Here is a 17979-nt window from a genome sequence, read left to right as displayed (position 1 = left end):
TTACGTAATTATGGTTAAAATGGGTGATATCAATTTGATAACTACCACAATACGTTGCCGCTAGGATTTGAAATTAGTCTTTAGATCACACTTAAAATTCTTAGGGACCAACCAGACATTTAAAAATTGCAACCATCGGAATCAACTTTGTACGTATTAAAACATTAAGACCAAGTCTATAAAAATGACAAACCACAAAAACCAACCAGGCATTTAACTCTAAAATACAAGTAACAAAGGTTATTGGGAAGATGAGTATATGGTATTATATTTTATAAGACTGGAAGGTATGGTGACGGAGGATGGGCCACCATGTCACCGGAAGTGAGGATGAGCCTAAAGGGGATGGACTAAGGGGTGGGGGATGAGCCCCTTTATGTATATATATGTATGTATGTATGTATAGGTATATGTGAGAGAAGGAGGCACGACGAGATCGTCCGTGAGCAGACGGAGACGACCGGGACGGGCCAAGGGGGGCGGTGTTCCGGGGCGGCGCCGGACCTCGCCGTGCCTTGGCCGTCCCCCGTACCCACTAGTCTAAATGATTATTAAGATTGATATGTTTTTCCATAAATCATGACTGTCTTTTTCTCTATTACAAAGTTGAAGACTAAAAAGTGACTTTATTTAGTTTGTTGTAATATAAAATTATTATTTTTATCATCATAATATTATAATGTGTTTATTTCTTTGTTGTTTGAGGGGACAAGTAGAGAAATGGATAAGCACACAATAAGGACTAAGGTAGTAAGGTAGCCATCCAAATACATCCAAGTAAGATATGGATACTTCAAATATGTAATCTTCCAACTAACTATTATAAAGGAGCCTTGCTTACAAGCAATATCCTTGTATTATTGCCACTCTCTCCTTGTTAAATTTAGAGGTGTAAACAAGCCAAACTACTCAAGATCGGTTTAAAATGAGTCAAGCTTAAACGAATTCAAGCCGGCTTGCCAGTCTAAACGTAAGCCCGTTATTTATATAATTGTTAAAAGATATAAGTTATCAATAAATAATAAACAAGCCAGACTCGAGCTCAGTGGCGGGCGGATCAGGTTATATTTTCAGGGGGTGCGAACAAGGGGCATAACCAAATTTTCAAGAGGTGTGATTGGGATTTTGCCCTATAATACACACTAATTTTTTTCTCAAAGGGTGCGTACGAAAAAGTAAGTCGATGAACTCTTTTATCATTAAGCATACTCTGAAAGATACAAGTATTTATAGACAATCTCAACAACTCAAGTACCTCAACTCAACCAACTATCCAGCTATGTAACTATATATACAGACTGCACATACATATACTCTAATAGTGTGCCTGCCCACTCATCCCTCTACGTAGGCCCGCCCCTGCTCGAGCTTTTATAAGTTAGCCGAGCTCTTGCACCCTAATGTTGTTGCAGGATGCTAAAATTTCTTATTTTTTTAAAATTTTAAATTTGGCGGATTTCTTTAAACTCATAAAACAAGAAAAATAAATATTCTCCAAAGGCATATTTAATCATCTTGAAAATGACAAGATTTATTATTCTTCAATCAAATCATATGCATTGACCTCTACACAAAAGTTTTCATTTTTTATGTAAACAATGGTATCTAGTTCTTAAAAAAAAAAAAAAAAAAAAAAAAAAAAAAAAAAAAAAAAAAAAAAAAAACAATGGTATCTTTCACATTTTACACCTCAATTGGGGTGTTCAAATTGAAAGCAAAAAGAATCAAAATGAAATAAACCAAAACCAATTACATAACTAATGCCTACTGTGTGAATCTGTATCATGAAATGATTTTAACATGAACTGCAGATGCATACATACCTTTAGTTCTTCACCAAGTAGTCAAAGTTCAATGCATTCTAGAATTAAAAAAAAAACATTCCTGACTTACAAAATCAGTACTCAAAAGAAGATGATGAAAACAAGTAGCAAAACACACTTACACAACTTTTTTTTAAACCTTTTTTTTTTTTTCTTCTAATTAGGTGTTTTCAACATAAACATATATGAAGGATCCTAAGGTTGCGACGCGATTTCTTTTCACGCCTTTGAACTTAAGTTATATTTCTTGATTAATTTCCGTATCTTGCGAATGTTACTAGCAAAACGGGCTGAAGATGTAACCCAATAGCAGGCGGTGCGGAGAAACGAGCCCAGAAGCTCATCTTTGGATTCGGGCGTTGAAGTTATGGCTTGTGGACCTTGAAGCCGAAGACCCTCGGAATGTAATCTTGTGACGTCTTTTGCGGTTTCAGGTGCCCGTATGTCATCAGAAACAAGTGAGGAAATGTTGACCCGAAATAAGCTCCATCAAGGTCTAGAATGCTGTTAAAGAATTTTTTTTTGGGCCCACATATAGAAAACTAGGGGTGCAAACGAGCCGAGTGGCTCGCGAGCTACTTGAGATCAGCTTGAAAAAAGCTTGAACCGAGCTGAGCCGAGCTTGAGCCTAAAATAAAGCTCGTTTACTTAACGAGCTCGAGCCTGGCATGTGAAGCTCGGCAGGCTTATCGAGCCTCATTGAGCTTTAGTATAATATTAGTTTTTATTAATATTAAGTAACATTTACCCCTAATTTAAAGTTGTCTAGTAAACGAGCCGAGCCGAGCTTATTTAAACTTGTTTACGAGCCGAGCCCGAAGGTAAAAATAAGCTTGTTTAGTAAACGAGCCCGAGTCCGAGCTTCACTTATTGAGCCTGCGAGCCTCAACGCTCTGTTATTTATATTATTTTTATTTAATATATCAATTAATAGATAATAAACGAGCCGAGCCTGAGCTTGGTTGAGCTCGGGCTCGGCTCGTTTGCACCCCTACAGAAAGCTAAAAGAAATGTTTGGAAGTTTTGCACGAATACAATACGAACAAAAAGATCTAGGTTTAAAAGCTGATTTTTTTGTAATATTTCCTCCCAAAAAACTAAATAACTTACCGCCCAAAAGTCAAATATGGACACTGATGATAAATTGTAACAAAAAAGGATACTGTCTTGAAACCGAGATTGAGGAGTATAGATATCTTCGCATTTTGGACAGAAAATTTTTACATTGCTTTGCCGAGACACGTCTGATTGACCGACAGGAAGACAGGGTTGACCACAGCAGTAAACTCTTGGGCATCTGCCAAATTCTGCATTCTTGTATTTCTCGAGCTGTTAAGAGGATTAATTTTTTCGTTTGTTAATTGTCAAAAAAAAAAAAATAATAATAATAATACTGATTTGAGGTTGATGAATAAATTGTTACCATGGCAGCCAATCCTTTGGTTGTTAAGATGTATCGTACGTGAATAAGACCATAAAGCATCTCCGCTGCTGATTCGATTATTTCATTTTGTTCTTCTGAAAACATATCACCTGCACATTTTAAACCAATTCAAGTGGCAAAGGTGTGATGGCATATCTCTGTCTCAACATATATATGTTGTTTAAAGTAGTGTAAAAACGCAATAGTTGACTTGATGCATAGTTTAATTACAGCTTTTGACTAATAACGAAATACCTAAAAAACACCTTAACAGGAAAAAAAAAATCAGAAACCTGTAAAAATCTCTCATTGATATTCGGTAATGGTTGCTATTAGTTTGGTCTACAAGATTAACAATAGAACTGATGCAATTTCTTTAAGAAATCCATAAAACAAAAACTATCAAAACATATCACCAAACACCTTTACAGTTTACACGATTCAATCAAGTAGACTTAAATTTGGTCTTGTCACAGAGTCACAGTGCATGTTTGTGTATTTTCTTGACCTACTCTAAAATTGATTGGATTGCTTGTACTTTCCAAAGTTGTTTGGTGTTAACATCTTCCTAAGTGTAGTTAAAAGTGTAAACGAGCCGAGCCGCTCGTGAGCTACTTGAAATCGGCTCGCTAAAAACTAGAATCCAGTGGAGCTTCTGAGTCACATGGATCGCGGTTCGCTCCGGTTCGTGGAACGAAAACGGGTACGTAGTTCGTGAAATTTTAAAATTCGGTACGAGGGGGGTAGGTTCATTCGGAACGCCAATTCTGTACGCGGTACGGCGTACCATATAGTTTGGTACGTCGTATCGTATATAAAACAATTATTACAATATAGTTTATAAAAAAAATCCAATCTGAAAAACAAATTTGATAATCATATCCAAAATTCAAAAGCATTTCATAACCATAATCATAATTCATAAGTTCAAAACAGAAAATTCATAAAACAAAAGCAGTTCATAAGCATAATTCATAGCATAATCCATTAAAAAGGCGGGAAAAGTGGCTAAACACATTTGCAATTCGTGCATCTATTGACTGGTACGCGAATTGAATCGTTCCGAAACGGCGAATTTTTCAATCGGAAACACGTTTTTCAGTGATTCGGAACGAGTATTGTGATAATCGGGTACTGATTCGGGATTCGGAAACACGTTTTTCCCGATCTGGTTCGCGAACCCAGGCCGAGTGGTTCGATTCTGTACCCGATTCTGGTACGGCCGAACCGATTCGGGATTCGAGGGGGGATCTGCGTTTCCTGTGACTATGGAGCTTCAACGAGCTCGAGCTTTTGTTAGGGCTTATTTAATAAACAAAAGCTCAAGCCCGAGCTTCACAATTTCACATATCAAGCTCAAGCTGGCATGTGAGCCTAAACATATTTTATATTTACTATTCTGATTATATATTTATATAATTATATAATTATATTACATCATACATATAATTACTATATACATGTAAATAGTAATAATACTTGTATAATATACAAATAAAATAACTAAATAATAAACGAGCCAAGCTCGAGCCGTGCTCAGGCTTGAAAATTACACACGAGCGGAGCCAAGCTTTAGCCCGAGCTCTATTTAAGTTAAAGAAGCCGAGCTCGAGCCTAAATGAGTTTAACAGAAATTAATCATGTAAAAGTACTGAGTACCGACTGTTATATTACATATGTTTTCGCTTTAAATTACTCAGAACGGCAACCACATTATTGGCCTCGCTGGCCACCAAAGTTGGTGTCTTGGTGAACCCCTCAAAGATGAAGGGTTTTTTCTCCATCCGATCAGCAATGGTTGTGCTGAAAAACCAATAGAGTTGAAGAGGATGTGGTGGTGATCGCTGGAGCTAGTGGTGGTGGAGAACGAAGGTTGAAGAGGATGAATTAGGTTTGGGTTTGGTGGATCTCTCTTTTGTTAGATAAAATGGTAACGGAAAAAAGTAGTTGAATACAAATCAGCATGTTGGCCGGAAAAACATGGTGGCTAGAAATTCATACGGTTCAACGAGGAAGCTTGGTTTAAAAAAGCATGAAGCGCACAAAAGCGACAGGTCCAAAACCGAGGCGCGAAATGCAAAAGCGGTGAGCTTTCTGTACGCAAGGCGCAAAGTGATTATATAACTTATTTTATATATCCCATAGGTGTTTATCCCCTACCTATGATTTAGCTATATTAAGCTTTATATATGTTTTAAAACGAGAAAAAAAAACATAAGTATACAACATAAAAAGCCTGTTGTACAACACTCGACTGCACAAAATAAAGCCAAGTACAAAAGGTGGGCCCCTCACCTGCGCCTCAGGTCAACTTTTGGCCTAAAAAGCATGCCTCACCTACGCCTTTTGTACACTGTGCGCCTTATGTCACACAAGGCGCAAAGGTTTGCGCCTTAGGTTGCCTCGCGCCTAGGCGCGCTTTTTTTGACCAAGTGAGGAAGAAGTAGTTGAATACAGATAAGCATGTTGACCGGAAAAACATGATAGCTGGAAATTCATATGGTTCAATGAGGAAGAAGGGTGGCGAAGAGGAGGGAAGGAAGATGAAGTGGGGTGGGGACAAGTGGAGCCCACCATTATTTTATCAAAAGGACAATTTAGTCATTTTATTTAAACTCAACAGAAAAGCTAACAAAAATTAGTCATAAGAACCATGGGTGTTACTCGCTACAAACAATTGGGGAACACACATGTAATATTTCAAACTTTGGGACCAAACTTGCAAATTGCAATATGGGCATACCACAGCGACCGTCAGAGTAATTAACTCTAAAATTAACACCGAAGGCCTATGCAGTTAATATCGGTGAGATATCGGTTATATCGGTCATATCGGTCCCGTGGTAAAATATCGATGTCAAATATCGGTCAGAATATCGGTACCGATATTATCGGCGATATTGACCGATATAACCGATATCTCACCGATATTTGACCGATATAAACCGATATATCACTGAATTATTATTGTAAAAATGCTATATATGTAAATTTTGCATTATATTAAAATTACCGATATCCCACCGATATCTCACCGAGATAACCTATATCTCAAATATCGGTCCTTGACCGATATCCGATATTTTACCGCATTAACTGCATAGCCGAAGGCCTAGTCTTTCACAATTGACCAAACATAAACAAACTAGTAACAATCAATCAATAAAAGTGACCACCATATGATTAAAACATTTTTGTTTGGTAGTCGCTACTAAACCAGATCCAAGAAAATGGTCTACCACTTAGTAATCAAGTGTCAATAATCACCCGTTAAACAAATAAACTTAGTATATAAAAATACATATGTAGTTCATTTGTTACTTGTTAATAGATTACTAACGAAAACATGTGTGATTAAACATGACAGAGCAACTAGTAGATGCAAAAGAACACTTATGCAATTATGCATTTGTAAATTTGTATCCTTGGTTTAAAAAAGCACGAAGCGCTCCGAAGCGTTTTGGTTCCAAAAGCTTTAAGCGAAGCTTCAAGCGCGAAGCGAGAGCTTCACGTATACGAAGCGCTCAAAATTATATATATATATATATATATATATATATATATATATATATATATATTGTACCCATCAATATGAACTATTCTACTTGTTAATCAATAACAAACACAAAAACATGATTAAAAAACACACTTAACACATAAAAAACATAGTTAAAACATAAATTAAAGTCGAAACACACTTAGGGTAAAGAAACAGGCCTCATTTAACCCTATTTAAAGACTGTTGGGCTTAAAAAATGGCCCAAATGTGACCTGATTGGGCTGAAGCGTCGCTTCAAACCATCATCGCTTCGCGCTTAAAGCTCGCTTCACAGCGCTTCACGTAATGTAAAGCTTCAGACCAAAAAAAGCGATGTTTCTAGCGCTTCAGTGCGAGCGCGCTTTTTTAAACACAGTTTGTATCGTAAAATGTAAAGACATACGTGGTAAGGTTTCCACCTGAACTAAGAGAGAAAAGCATTACCATGAGAGGACTCAACGTCCAGGATCAAATCAAGAGCGTATTCATAATAAGGAACTTGACTGCTCAAACCACATAGATTAAAGTCATCTTGGATGTAATTCTCATCAACTTCACAGAAAAACTCATTCCCACGCAGATTGCAAAACCATGATATCCAAGACGTGTCTTCTCCATCAGACCCGCTAACATCGGATTCCTCACTATCTGTCTCAGATTCCTCTACTACGTTCTCCTCTCCTAAGAACAGAAAAAAATACATTTGACTAAACTGATCACACATATAACACAGAAAAATACATTTGACTAAACTGCTAAGTGTACACAAGCAAAACATGCAACAGAATATTTTCACCAAAGATTCTCTGCTACAATCTTTTTTAGCTTACGCTCCATTGTGTGGCCATAAAAAGCAGAAGTAAATATATATACAGAAGAAACAACGCCACCTCGTATCACAAACAAGATTAAAAATCCTTAAAACAAACCGCCGCACCATAAGTTAACTTCCTCCTAGCTTTCTTTTCTCCCCAATTCACCTGAAGGGTGTGTGAGCGTTCATTTGTTAGCCTACAAACTTAAGATACCTTAAAGAATTAACTTCTGCTTCACTAGTGCTACATCCAACCTAAATTGGCCTCTTCTGTTTTATCCACGGTTGTAAAAGTCCCGCCCGCCTAGGCTCTGATTAGTCGCCGATTAATCACTAATCAGAAGTTCACCGACTAATGGCCGATTAATCGCTAGATGGTCAATGGTGATCCTATTCTGGCCAATTCTGGCCAGATTCCGACCAAACTTCAACGAAACCTTAAAAATTCCCTCCAAATTCCAATTACTTAAAAATTGGGTCAACGAGGGGTTAAAGCATGTCTACTTGAAAATATTACATATAAAAAATGTGTGGGTATACATAGAACCTGGGTTTTAAAAAGCGCGCCTGAGGAGCGCCTAGGCGCGAGGCGCACTAAGGCGCAGGTGTCAGCGGCTCAGGATACCTGAAGCGCGTTTTTTCCACAAAGCGCAAGAAAAGCACATTTTTTTGGGCTTTTGACGTCTGAGGCGCGCGCCTTACGTATTTTGGGTGTTTTTATGTTGTTTTTATGCATGAATGTGTTGGACAATAGGTTTTTTGGCTTGTACATATAGGTCAAATCATATATAAACCTTAGCTATAACTATATTTCGGATAAGGGATGCTAAAAACCTATGGGGTATGTATAAAAATTTATATAATCTTCTTGCGCCTTGGGTACGAAAAGCCCACCGCTTTTGCGCTTTGCGCCTCATTTTTAGACCTCGTCGCTTTTGTGCGCCTCTCGCTTTTTAAAACCAAGCATAAAACTAAAAATTAGATATAAAAATCCCAATCTGATTAATCCTCGTTAACCCCTATTAATCTCGATTAATCGCTAGTCGGTACCTCACCGACCGACTAGCGCCTAACAATTCTTACAACATTGGTTTTATCTGCTCTAATTTTCTACATACAAAGTACCCAATCAATATACCAACTTAACACCCTTCACTTCAAATCAGAACCATACCAAGAACCAACTTTGCCCCTAATCTTATCCACCCTAAAAACCTCATAACTTACCCACCAAAAAGCAAACACCTTTAACCTAAAATTCACAACAAAATAGTCTCATACACTCTATAAAACTCATACAGCAGATAATTTCAAGAAAGAAAGATGAAAAAGCAAGAACCTTTAGAGAGTTTCTTATTGGGAAAAGAAGCCCTAGAAATCTTGGAGTTTGCAGAATCTTTATTAGTAGAATCTTTGCCGTTGAAATTGAAGCCAGCTCTGGAGCTTGTAGCGGTTGAAGATCGCTCCATTTTAGCCTTGGATCCTCCTCCACCTCTCTCCCTGTACATGTTTGAAACCCTAATTTGAGTGATGAGAATAAAGATTAGGGTTTTCTTCTTCTGCAGGGGAGAGAGTGTTATTATTATTATTAATTATTAATATTAATAATAGAGAAATGGGTTTGTTTGTTTCGGGGATGGGTTAGAGTGGAACAAATGTGAGAAAAAGATAGAACGACCGAACGACCGGTGGTGCCGGTGAAGTTTGGGGGAATAATATATTGTATCGGCGGGAACAACAAGATTGGGGATTTATCATGTAGGGGCAACATTGTGTGTCTTGCTAAATGCTAATTGATAACAAAAGTCTTTTTTTTTTTTTTTAAAACGAATGTTGACAAGCGGTGGTGTGTCGTTTACTAGGTATTTTGTTGGAAGTTTAGTTAAACTTGTAAAAAAATACCTAATAAAGACCGCCTGTCAACAATTAACAGGGTTTTTAACTGGGTTGGGTGTAAAGGACTAAACTTGCAACAAAATACCTTGGGAAGGACACCGCCTGTCAGCATTCGTTAAAAAGAACACCGCTTGAAAAGTAGTATAAAGATAAATGACAAAACTTTTAATTTTTCCTTTTTTCGCGTTAACTCGTAAAATTTACTCCAAAAATTCACCTTCACTAGTAGTTCACTTTACAAGGCTAAAACTTTTATTATTTTGATAAGGATAAAAACTTCTGGTGGCATTAAACTAGGAAGTCATCGGCTAGTAAGTATAATTGCTTGATAGAAATGAAAATTGGTAGGTTGTTGGTTAATTATAATGGAGACACCTTCTCTTTTCGAATACTCAGAGCCAACAGTTATAATCATGTTTTATGTCGGTTGAAAGAATATCGTGATTCAACGAACATGAAGCATTTGTATACATCTCCGGATGAGAACCCTCAATCCACCACGAGCCGTACCGTAACTATATATTATGAAAACGGGATCTTATCCCTTGTTTCCCTTCACATATTTTGTAATTTTTATTACATGTTTTTGTGTATTGCATTAAAACCAAAGAATATCTTAAAAGTTGGGAAAATACATGGTAGTGTATTTTTGAAACACCAATAATATTTTAGTAGTTTAGATTGTAAGAGATATTTAGTGATTAAGCCACTAAATCATGAGGTCACATCAAAATGAATGGTTATCCAATAATAAAAATGCATTATTGTGAACTTTATCTTTGGTACATGCGCATAACCTCACAACTAATCATGGTATATCGTAAAACACTACAAATACGATGATATCAACTATACCTGTCGGTAGAGGACATCACCAATGAATCTATGTTGGTAACCTCCCTTCGAAATTTTGCTAGTGGGTAATGTAATTTGCAACTGTTTGCTAAGAAAGTTACTGAGGGATTACCAATTACTAAATTTTTCAATCACTATCTGAATCCGAAAATTTTTAAAATTACTATCTGAATCCGAAAAATTCGACCGAACTTTTGGATATTTCGGATCGGATTTTTGGATACGGATAATTTTGAAGACCCCTACTACAAATATGTTCATCATTATTATATGAATTAAAAATAAAAATTAATAATTCACAAAATTTAGAAGTATTACTATTCTGAAAGATCTCTGACCAAACACCCTTTCAAAGCAAAGATTTACATCATCATCATTACGGCATTTACCATCATCCTTAACAACATCATCGTATTCATCACCTGCAAAATCTTAGTTAAAAACCAGTTTAACTAAATTTGTAGAGAAACAAAAAAGAGACAGAACTCAACTGGTTTTATTAACCTTTACACCAGCACCATCACTGCTGCAAGGTTTCTCAGTTGGCGACCATTGATCTTCAATCTGAACATTCGCATCACCATAACATGATTGTGTTCCCATTGGAGTTTCTTGTTTGATGGGTCTTTTGCTCTTGATCAATTGAGTTAGATTTATGACGCCTTGTTGCTTGTCGAACGTGAATATGCCCACATCACCTTCTGATAGCCTGTAATGCTTACGGAACATTGCCCATCCTGCTGATAAGTAGTATCTGACCCTCATTGATCCTTTTTTTTTCGTGTGTCGTTATTAACCTCATTGTCCACTCTTTTCCTTCATGATCCTTCAACTTTACGCTCTCTTTATGTTCTAGTCCTGCAGCCTTCACAAATTTGGTTGGCAGCAACTACGACCCACAATAAAAAAAAACTTGATATATTAACAAATACATACTCACTCTTTTGACATGTGATGCCGGTAATATATGTTTAAAAATGCATTCATGTTTAAAAATATTAAACGTTTACTATTAATTTAACAAGTGATTGGTTAAAAATAATTAACACTCAACTGTTTAAAAAAAATTGATCACCACTCACTTTGTAAAACGCACGGTCAGTGAACAAACATTTTTCATGCTAATATGACATCTCCGTCACACATTGCCACCCACACCACTCGCTAGAATGGGTTGTTCAGTTTGACAGTTTCTTTAGGTGATTATTTGATTAGGGTACAACCACTTAAACACAATTCACAACCATACATGCATACAAAACAGATTGAATTTGGTAAGGTAATGAAACCATTATTTGATAACGTACAACCACTTAAGCAAAACTTACAACCAATATTTGATTAAGGTACAACCACTTAAGCACAACTTACAACCAAACACTTGAGCACAACTTACAACAAATATTTGATTAAGGTACAACTATTTAAGCTCAACTTACAACCAAACATGCATACAAATGTTTCAAATTAATAGTATATAAATATAAATTTATGTGTTTGGGTTTATTATAAGGAAAAAATCAAAATTAAATTTTCGGATATCCGAAATATCCGAAAATTTTTAAAATCACTATCTAAATCCGAAAAATTCGACCGAACTTTTGGATATTTCGGATCGGATTTTTGGATACGGATAATTTTGAACACCCCTACTACAAATATGTTCATCAGTATTATGTGAGTTAAAAATAAAAATTAATAATTCACAAAATTTAGAAGTATTACCATTCTGAAAGATCTCTGACCAAACACCCTTTCAAAGCAAAGATTTACATCATCATCATTACGGCATTTACCATCATCCTTAACAACATCATCGTATTCATCACCTGCAAAATCTTAGTTAAAAACCAGTTTAACTAAATTTGTAGAGAAATAAAAAAGAGACAGAACTCAACTGGTTTTATTAACCTTTACACCAGCACCATCACTGCTGCAAGGTTTCTCAGTTGGCGACCATTGATCTTCAATCTGAACATTCGCATCACCATAACATGATTGTGTTCCCATTGGAGTTTCTTGTTTGATGGGTCTTTTGCTCTTGATCAATTGAGTTAGATTTATGACGCCTTGTTGCTTGTAGAACGTGAATATGCCCACATCACCTTCTGATAGCATGTAATGCTTACGGAACATTGCCCATCCTGCTGATAAGTAGTATCTGACCTTCATTGATCTTTTTTTTTTCGTGTGTCGTTATTAACCTCATTGTCCACTCTTTTCCTTCATGATCCTTCAACTTTACGCTCTCTTTATGTTCTAGTCCAGCAGCCTTCACAAATTTGGTTGGCAGCAACTACGACCCACAACAAAAAAAACTTGATATATAAACAAATGCATACTCACTCTTTTGACATGTGATTCCTGTAATATATGTTTAAAAATGCATTCATGTTTAAAAATATTAAACGTTTACTATTAATTTAACAAGTGATTGGTTAAAAATAATTAACACTCAACTGTTTAAAAAAAAATTGATCACCACTCACTTTGTAAAACGCACGGTCAGTGAACAAACATTTTTCATGCTAATATGACATCTCCGTCACACATTGCCACCCACACCACTCGCTAGATAGGGTTGTTCAGTTTGACAGTTTCTTTAGGTGATTATTTGATTAGGGTACAACCACTTAAACACAATTTACAACCATACATGCATACAAAACAGATTGAATTTGGTAAGGTAATGAAACCATTATTTGATAAGGTATAACCACTTAAGCAAAACTTACAACCAATATTTGATTAAGGTACAACCACTTAAGCACAACTTACAACCAAACACTTGAGCACAACTTACAACAAATATTTGATTAAGGTACAACTATTTAAGCTCAACTTACAACCAAACATGCATACAAATGTTTCAAATTAATAGTTTATAAATATAAATTTATGTGTTTGGGTTTATTATAAGGAAAAAATAAAAATTAAATTTTCGGATATCCGAAATATCCGAAAATTTTTAAAATCACTATCTGAATCCGAAAAATTCGACCGAACTTTTGGATATTTCGGATCGGATTTTTGGATACCGATAATTTTAAACACCCCTACTACAAATATGTTCATCATTATTATGTGAATTAAAAATAAAAATTAATAATTCACAAAATTTAGAAGTATTACTATTCTGAAAGATCTCTGACCAGACACCCTTTCAAAGCAAAGATTTACATCATCATCATTACGGCATTTACCATCATCCTTAATAACATCATCGTATTCATCACCTGCAAAATCTTAGTTAAAAACCACTTTAACTAAATTTGTAGAGAAACAAAAAAGAGACAGGACTCAACTGGTTTTATTAACCTTTACACCAGCACCATCACTGCTGCAAGGTTTCTCAGTTGGCGACCATTGATCTTCAATCTGAACATTCGCATCACCATAACATGATTGTGTTCCCATTGGAGTTTCTTGTTTGATGGGTCTTTTGCTCTTGATCAATTGAGTTAGATTTATGACGCCTTGTTGCTTGTCGAACGTGAATATGCCCACATCACATTCTGATAGCCTGTAATGCTTACGGAACATTGCCCATCCTGCTGATAAGTAGTATCTGACCCTCATTGATCCTTTTTTTTCCGTGTGTCGTTATTAACCTCATTTTCCACTCTTTTCCTTCATGATCCTTCAACTTTACGCTCTCTTTATGTTCTAGTCCAGCAGCCTTCACAAATTTGGTTGGCAGCAACTACGACCCACAATAAAAAAAACTTGATATATTAACAAATGCATACTCACTCTTTTGACATGTGATACCTCGGAAGCACGGAAACGCCAATTAGGTGCCGTCTCCCGTCCCGGGGACTGCTAGGGGACGGAAACGGCACGGGGACGGCCGGGAAACGTCCTCGGCATGTTGGGTACGGCAGGAAAGGTGACGCAGAAGGGGACGGCATGTTGGGGACGTGCAGGAAACGTTTCCGGCATGTTTCCGTTATTTTTTTTGGTTTTAAAAAAAAAGAGATCTAGAGAGAGGAGGTCGCCGGAGATCAGCATCCGCCGGAGAAAAAAGGACACCGGAGGTACGGAAAAAGGGGGAAGATGTTTTCCGGTGAGATAGGTTAAAGGCACTCGAGAAGAGAGGGTAGAGACGAGAGAGATAGAAGACGACGGCAGTGGGAAAGTAGGGTGTGGTTTCTCCGATTTCTTTTTCTCTGTGTATTGTTTCCTTCAAAAATTTTACTTTACCTATTGTTATTGCATATACAGCTGTCTCCAATTCAATTCCCCATAAAAGTTTTCATTTTTTATTTTCTTTATATTTTATTTAGTTTATTTCAAATCCTAGGTCTTGTTTTAGAACATGTAAAAAGTAAAAACACAATGAAGAGCCACGTTTAATAATTTTTGTAATGTATAATATGCATAATTAATAATAGAATTTCTTTCTTGTATTGACTTTCATACGTAATGTTTTTTTATGTTTAATTTTTTAAAAATTAGTTTTGAGTTATTTTTTTTATATCTTTTAAAACTTAAATTATTTATGCCTAAAAAATTAAGTATATTTAACTATTTTGGGGTTTTGTGTTACATTATCTTTAATATATATTTATTTTTTTATATGTTTTTATTCCCGTACCCGTCCCGTCCCCGCTTCTTGAACTTTTTAGTTTTGCCGTTTCCCGTTCCCGTACCCGTCCCCGTACCCCGTTCCCGTACCCGTCCCAGTGCAACATAGTGTGATACATGTAATATATGTTTAAAAATGCATTCATGTTTAAAAATATTAAACGTTTACTATTAATTTAACAAGTGATTGGTTAAAAATAATTAACACTCAACTGTTTAAAAAAAATTGATCACCGCTCACTTTGTAAAACGCACGGTCAGTGAACAAACATTTTTCATGCTAATATGACATCTCCGTCACACATTGCCACCCACACCACTCGCTAGATAGGGTTGTTCAGTTCGACAGTTTCTTTAGGTGATTATTTGGTTAGGGTACAACCACTTAAACACAATTTACAACCATACATGCATACAAAACAGATTGAATTTGGTAAGGTAATGAAACCATTATTTGATAAGGTATAACCACTTAAGCAAAACTTACAACCAATATTTGATTAAGGTACAACCACTTAAGCACAACTTACAACCAAACACTTGAGCACAACTTACAACAAATATTTGATTAAGGTACAACTATTTAAGCTCAACTTACAACCAAACATGCATACAAATGTTTCAAATTAATAGTATATAAATATAAATTTATGTGTTTGGGTTTATTAGAAGGAAAAAATAAAAATTAAATTTTCGGATATCCGAAATATCCGAAAATTTTTAAAATCACTATCTGAATCCGAAAAATTCGACCGAACTTTTGGATATTTCGGATCGGATTTTTGGATACGGATAATTTTGAGCACCCCTACTACAAATATGTTCATCATTATTATGTGAATTAAAAATAAAAATTAATAATTCACAAAATTTAGAAGTATTACCATTCTGAAAGATCTCTGACCAAACACCCTTTCAAAGCAAAGATTTACATCATCATCATTACGGCATTTACCATCATCCTTAACAACATCATCGTATTCATCACCTGCAAAATCTTAGTTAAAAACCAGTTTAACTAAATTTGTAGAGAAACAAAAAAGAGACAGAACTCAACTGGTTTTATTAACCTTTACACCAGCACCATCACTGCTGCAAGGTTTCTCAGTTGGCGACCGTTGATCTTCAATCTGAACATTCGCATCACCATAACATGATTGTGTTCCCATTGGAGTTTCTTGTTTGATGGGTATTTTGCTCTTGATCAATTGAGTTAGATTTATGACGCCTTGTTGCTTGTCGAACGTGAATATGCCCACATCACCTTCTGATAGCCTGTAATGCTTACGGAACATTGCCCATCCTGCTGATAAGTAGTATCTGACCCTCATTGATCCTTTTTTTTTCCGTGTGTCGTTATTAACCTCATTGTCCACTCTTTTCCTTCATGATCCTTCAACTTTACGCTCTCTTTATGTTCTAGTCCTGCAGCCTTCACAAATTTGGTTGGCAGCAACTACGACCCACAATAAAAAAAACTTGATATATTAACAAATGCATACTCACTCTTTTGACATGTGATACCTCGGAAGCACGGAAACGCCAATTAGGTGCCGTCTCCCGTCCCGGGGACTGCTAGGGGACGGAAACGGCACGGGGACGGCCGGGAAACGTCCTCGGCATGTTGGGTACGGCAGGAAAGGTGACGCAGAAGGGGACGGCATGTTGGGGACGTGCAGGAAACGTTTCCGGCATGTTTCCGTAATTTTTTTTGGTTTTAAAAAAAAAGAGATCTAGAGAGAGGAGGTCGCCGGAGATCAGCATCCGCCGGAGAAAAAAGGACACCGGAGGTACGGAAAAAGGGGGAAGATGTTTTCCGGTGAGATAGGTTAGAGGCACTCGAGAAGAGAGGGTAGAGACGAGAGAGATAGAAGACGACAGCAGTGGGAAAGTAAGGTGTGGTTTCTCCGATTTCTTTTTCTCTGTGTATTGTTTCCTTCAAAAATTTTACTTTACCTATTGTTATTGCATATACAGCTGTCTCCAATTCAATTCCCCATAAAAGTTTTCATTTTTTATTTCCTTTATATTTTATTTAGTTTATTTCAAATCCTAGGTCTTGTTTTAGAACATGTAAAAAGTAAAAACACAATGAAGAGCCACGTTTAATAATTTTTGTAATGTATAATATGCATAATTAATAATAGAATTTCTTTCTTGTATTGACTTTCATACGTAATGTTTTTTTATGTTTAATTTTTTAAAAATTAGTTTTGAGTTATTTTTTTATATCTTTTAAAACTTAAATTATTTATGCCTAAAAAATTAAGTATATTTAACTATTTTGAGGTTTTGTGTTACATTATCTTTAATATATATTTATTTTTTTATATGTTTTTATTCCCGTACCCGTCCCGTCCCCGCTTCTTGAACTTTTTAGTTTTGCCGTTTCCCGTTCCCGTACCCGTCCCCGTACCCCGTTCCCGTACCCGTCCCAGTGCAACATAGTGTGATACCTGTAATATATGTTTAAAAATGCATTCATGTTTAAAAATATTAAACGTTTACTATTAATTTAACAAGTGATTGGTTAAAAATAATTAACACTCAACTGTTTAAAAAAAATTGATCACCACTCACTTTGTAAAACGCACGGTCAGTGAACAAACATTTTTCTTGCTAATATGACATCTCCGTCACACATTGCCACCCACACCACTCGCTAGATAGGGTTGTTCAGTTCGACAGTTTCTTTAGGTGATTATTTGGTTAGGGTACAACCACTTAAACACAATTTACAACCATACATGCATACAAAACAGATTGAATTTGGTAAGGTAATGAAACCATTATTTGATAAGGTATAACCACTTAAGCAAAACTTACAACCAATATTTGATTAAGGTACAACCACTTAAGCACAACTTACAACCAAACACTTGAGCACAACTTACAACAAATATTTGATTAAGGTACAACTATTTAAGCTCAACTTACAACCAAACATGCATACAAATGTTTCAAATTAATAGTATATAAATATAAATTTATGTGTTTGGGTTTATTATAAGGAAAAAATAAAAATTAAATTTTCGGATATCCG

The 17979-nt window shown here is 36.0% G+C and overlaps 1 protein-coding gene across 1 annotated transcript; it reads right to left on the bottom strand.

Annotated features, from left to right (window-relative positions):
* Nucleotides 1-1778: 1778 nt before the first annotated feature.
* On the bottom strand, nucleotides 1779-9353 carry LOC110864520 (casein kinase II subunit beta-1). Its single transcript, XM_022113605.2, has 5 exons — nucleotides 8938-9353; nucleotides 7229-7465; nucleotides 3247-3356; nucleotides 2987-3152; nucleotides 1779-2319 (listed from the first exon to the last, which is right to left on the bottom strand). The coding sequence occupies exons 1-5, from the start codon at nucleotides 9104-9106 to the stop codon at nucleotides 2189-2191; spliced, it is 813 nt and encodes a 270-aa protein (XP_021969297.1). The 5' UTR covers nucleotides 9107-9353; the 3' UTR covers nucleotides 1779-2188.
* Nucleotides 9354-17979: the final 8626 nt, after the last annotated feature.

The sequence above is a fragment of the Helianthus annuus genome, chromosome 6 (genome assembly GCF_002127325.2).
Source record: "Helianthus annuus cultivar XRQ/B chromosome 6, HanXRQr2.0-SUNRISE, whole genome shotgun sequence".
In the NCBI taxonomy this organism is placed as follows: Eukaryota; Viridiplantae; Streptophyta; class Magnoliopsida; order Asterales; family Asteraceae; genus Helianthus; species Helianthus annuus.
The sequence above is the reverse complement of the archived record's forward strand: the minus strand, read 5'-3'. Positions and strand labels throughout refer to the sequence as shown.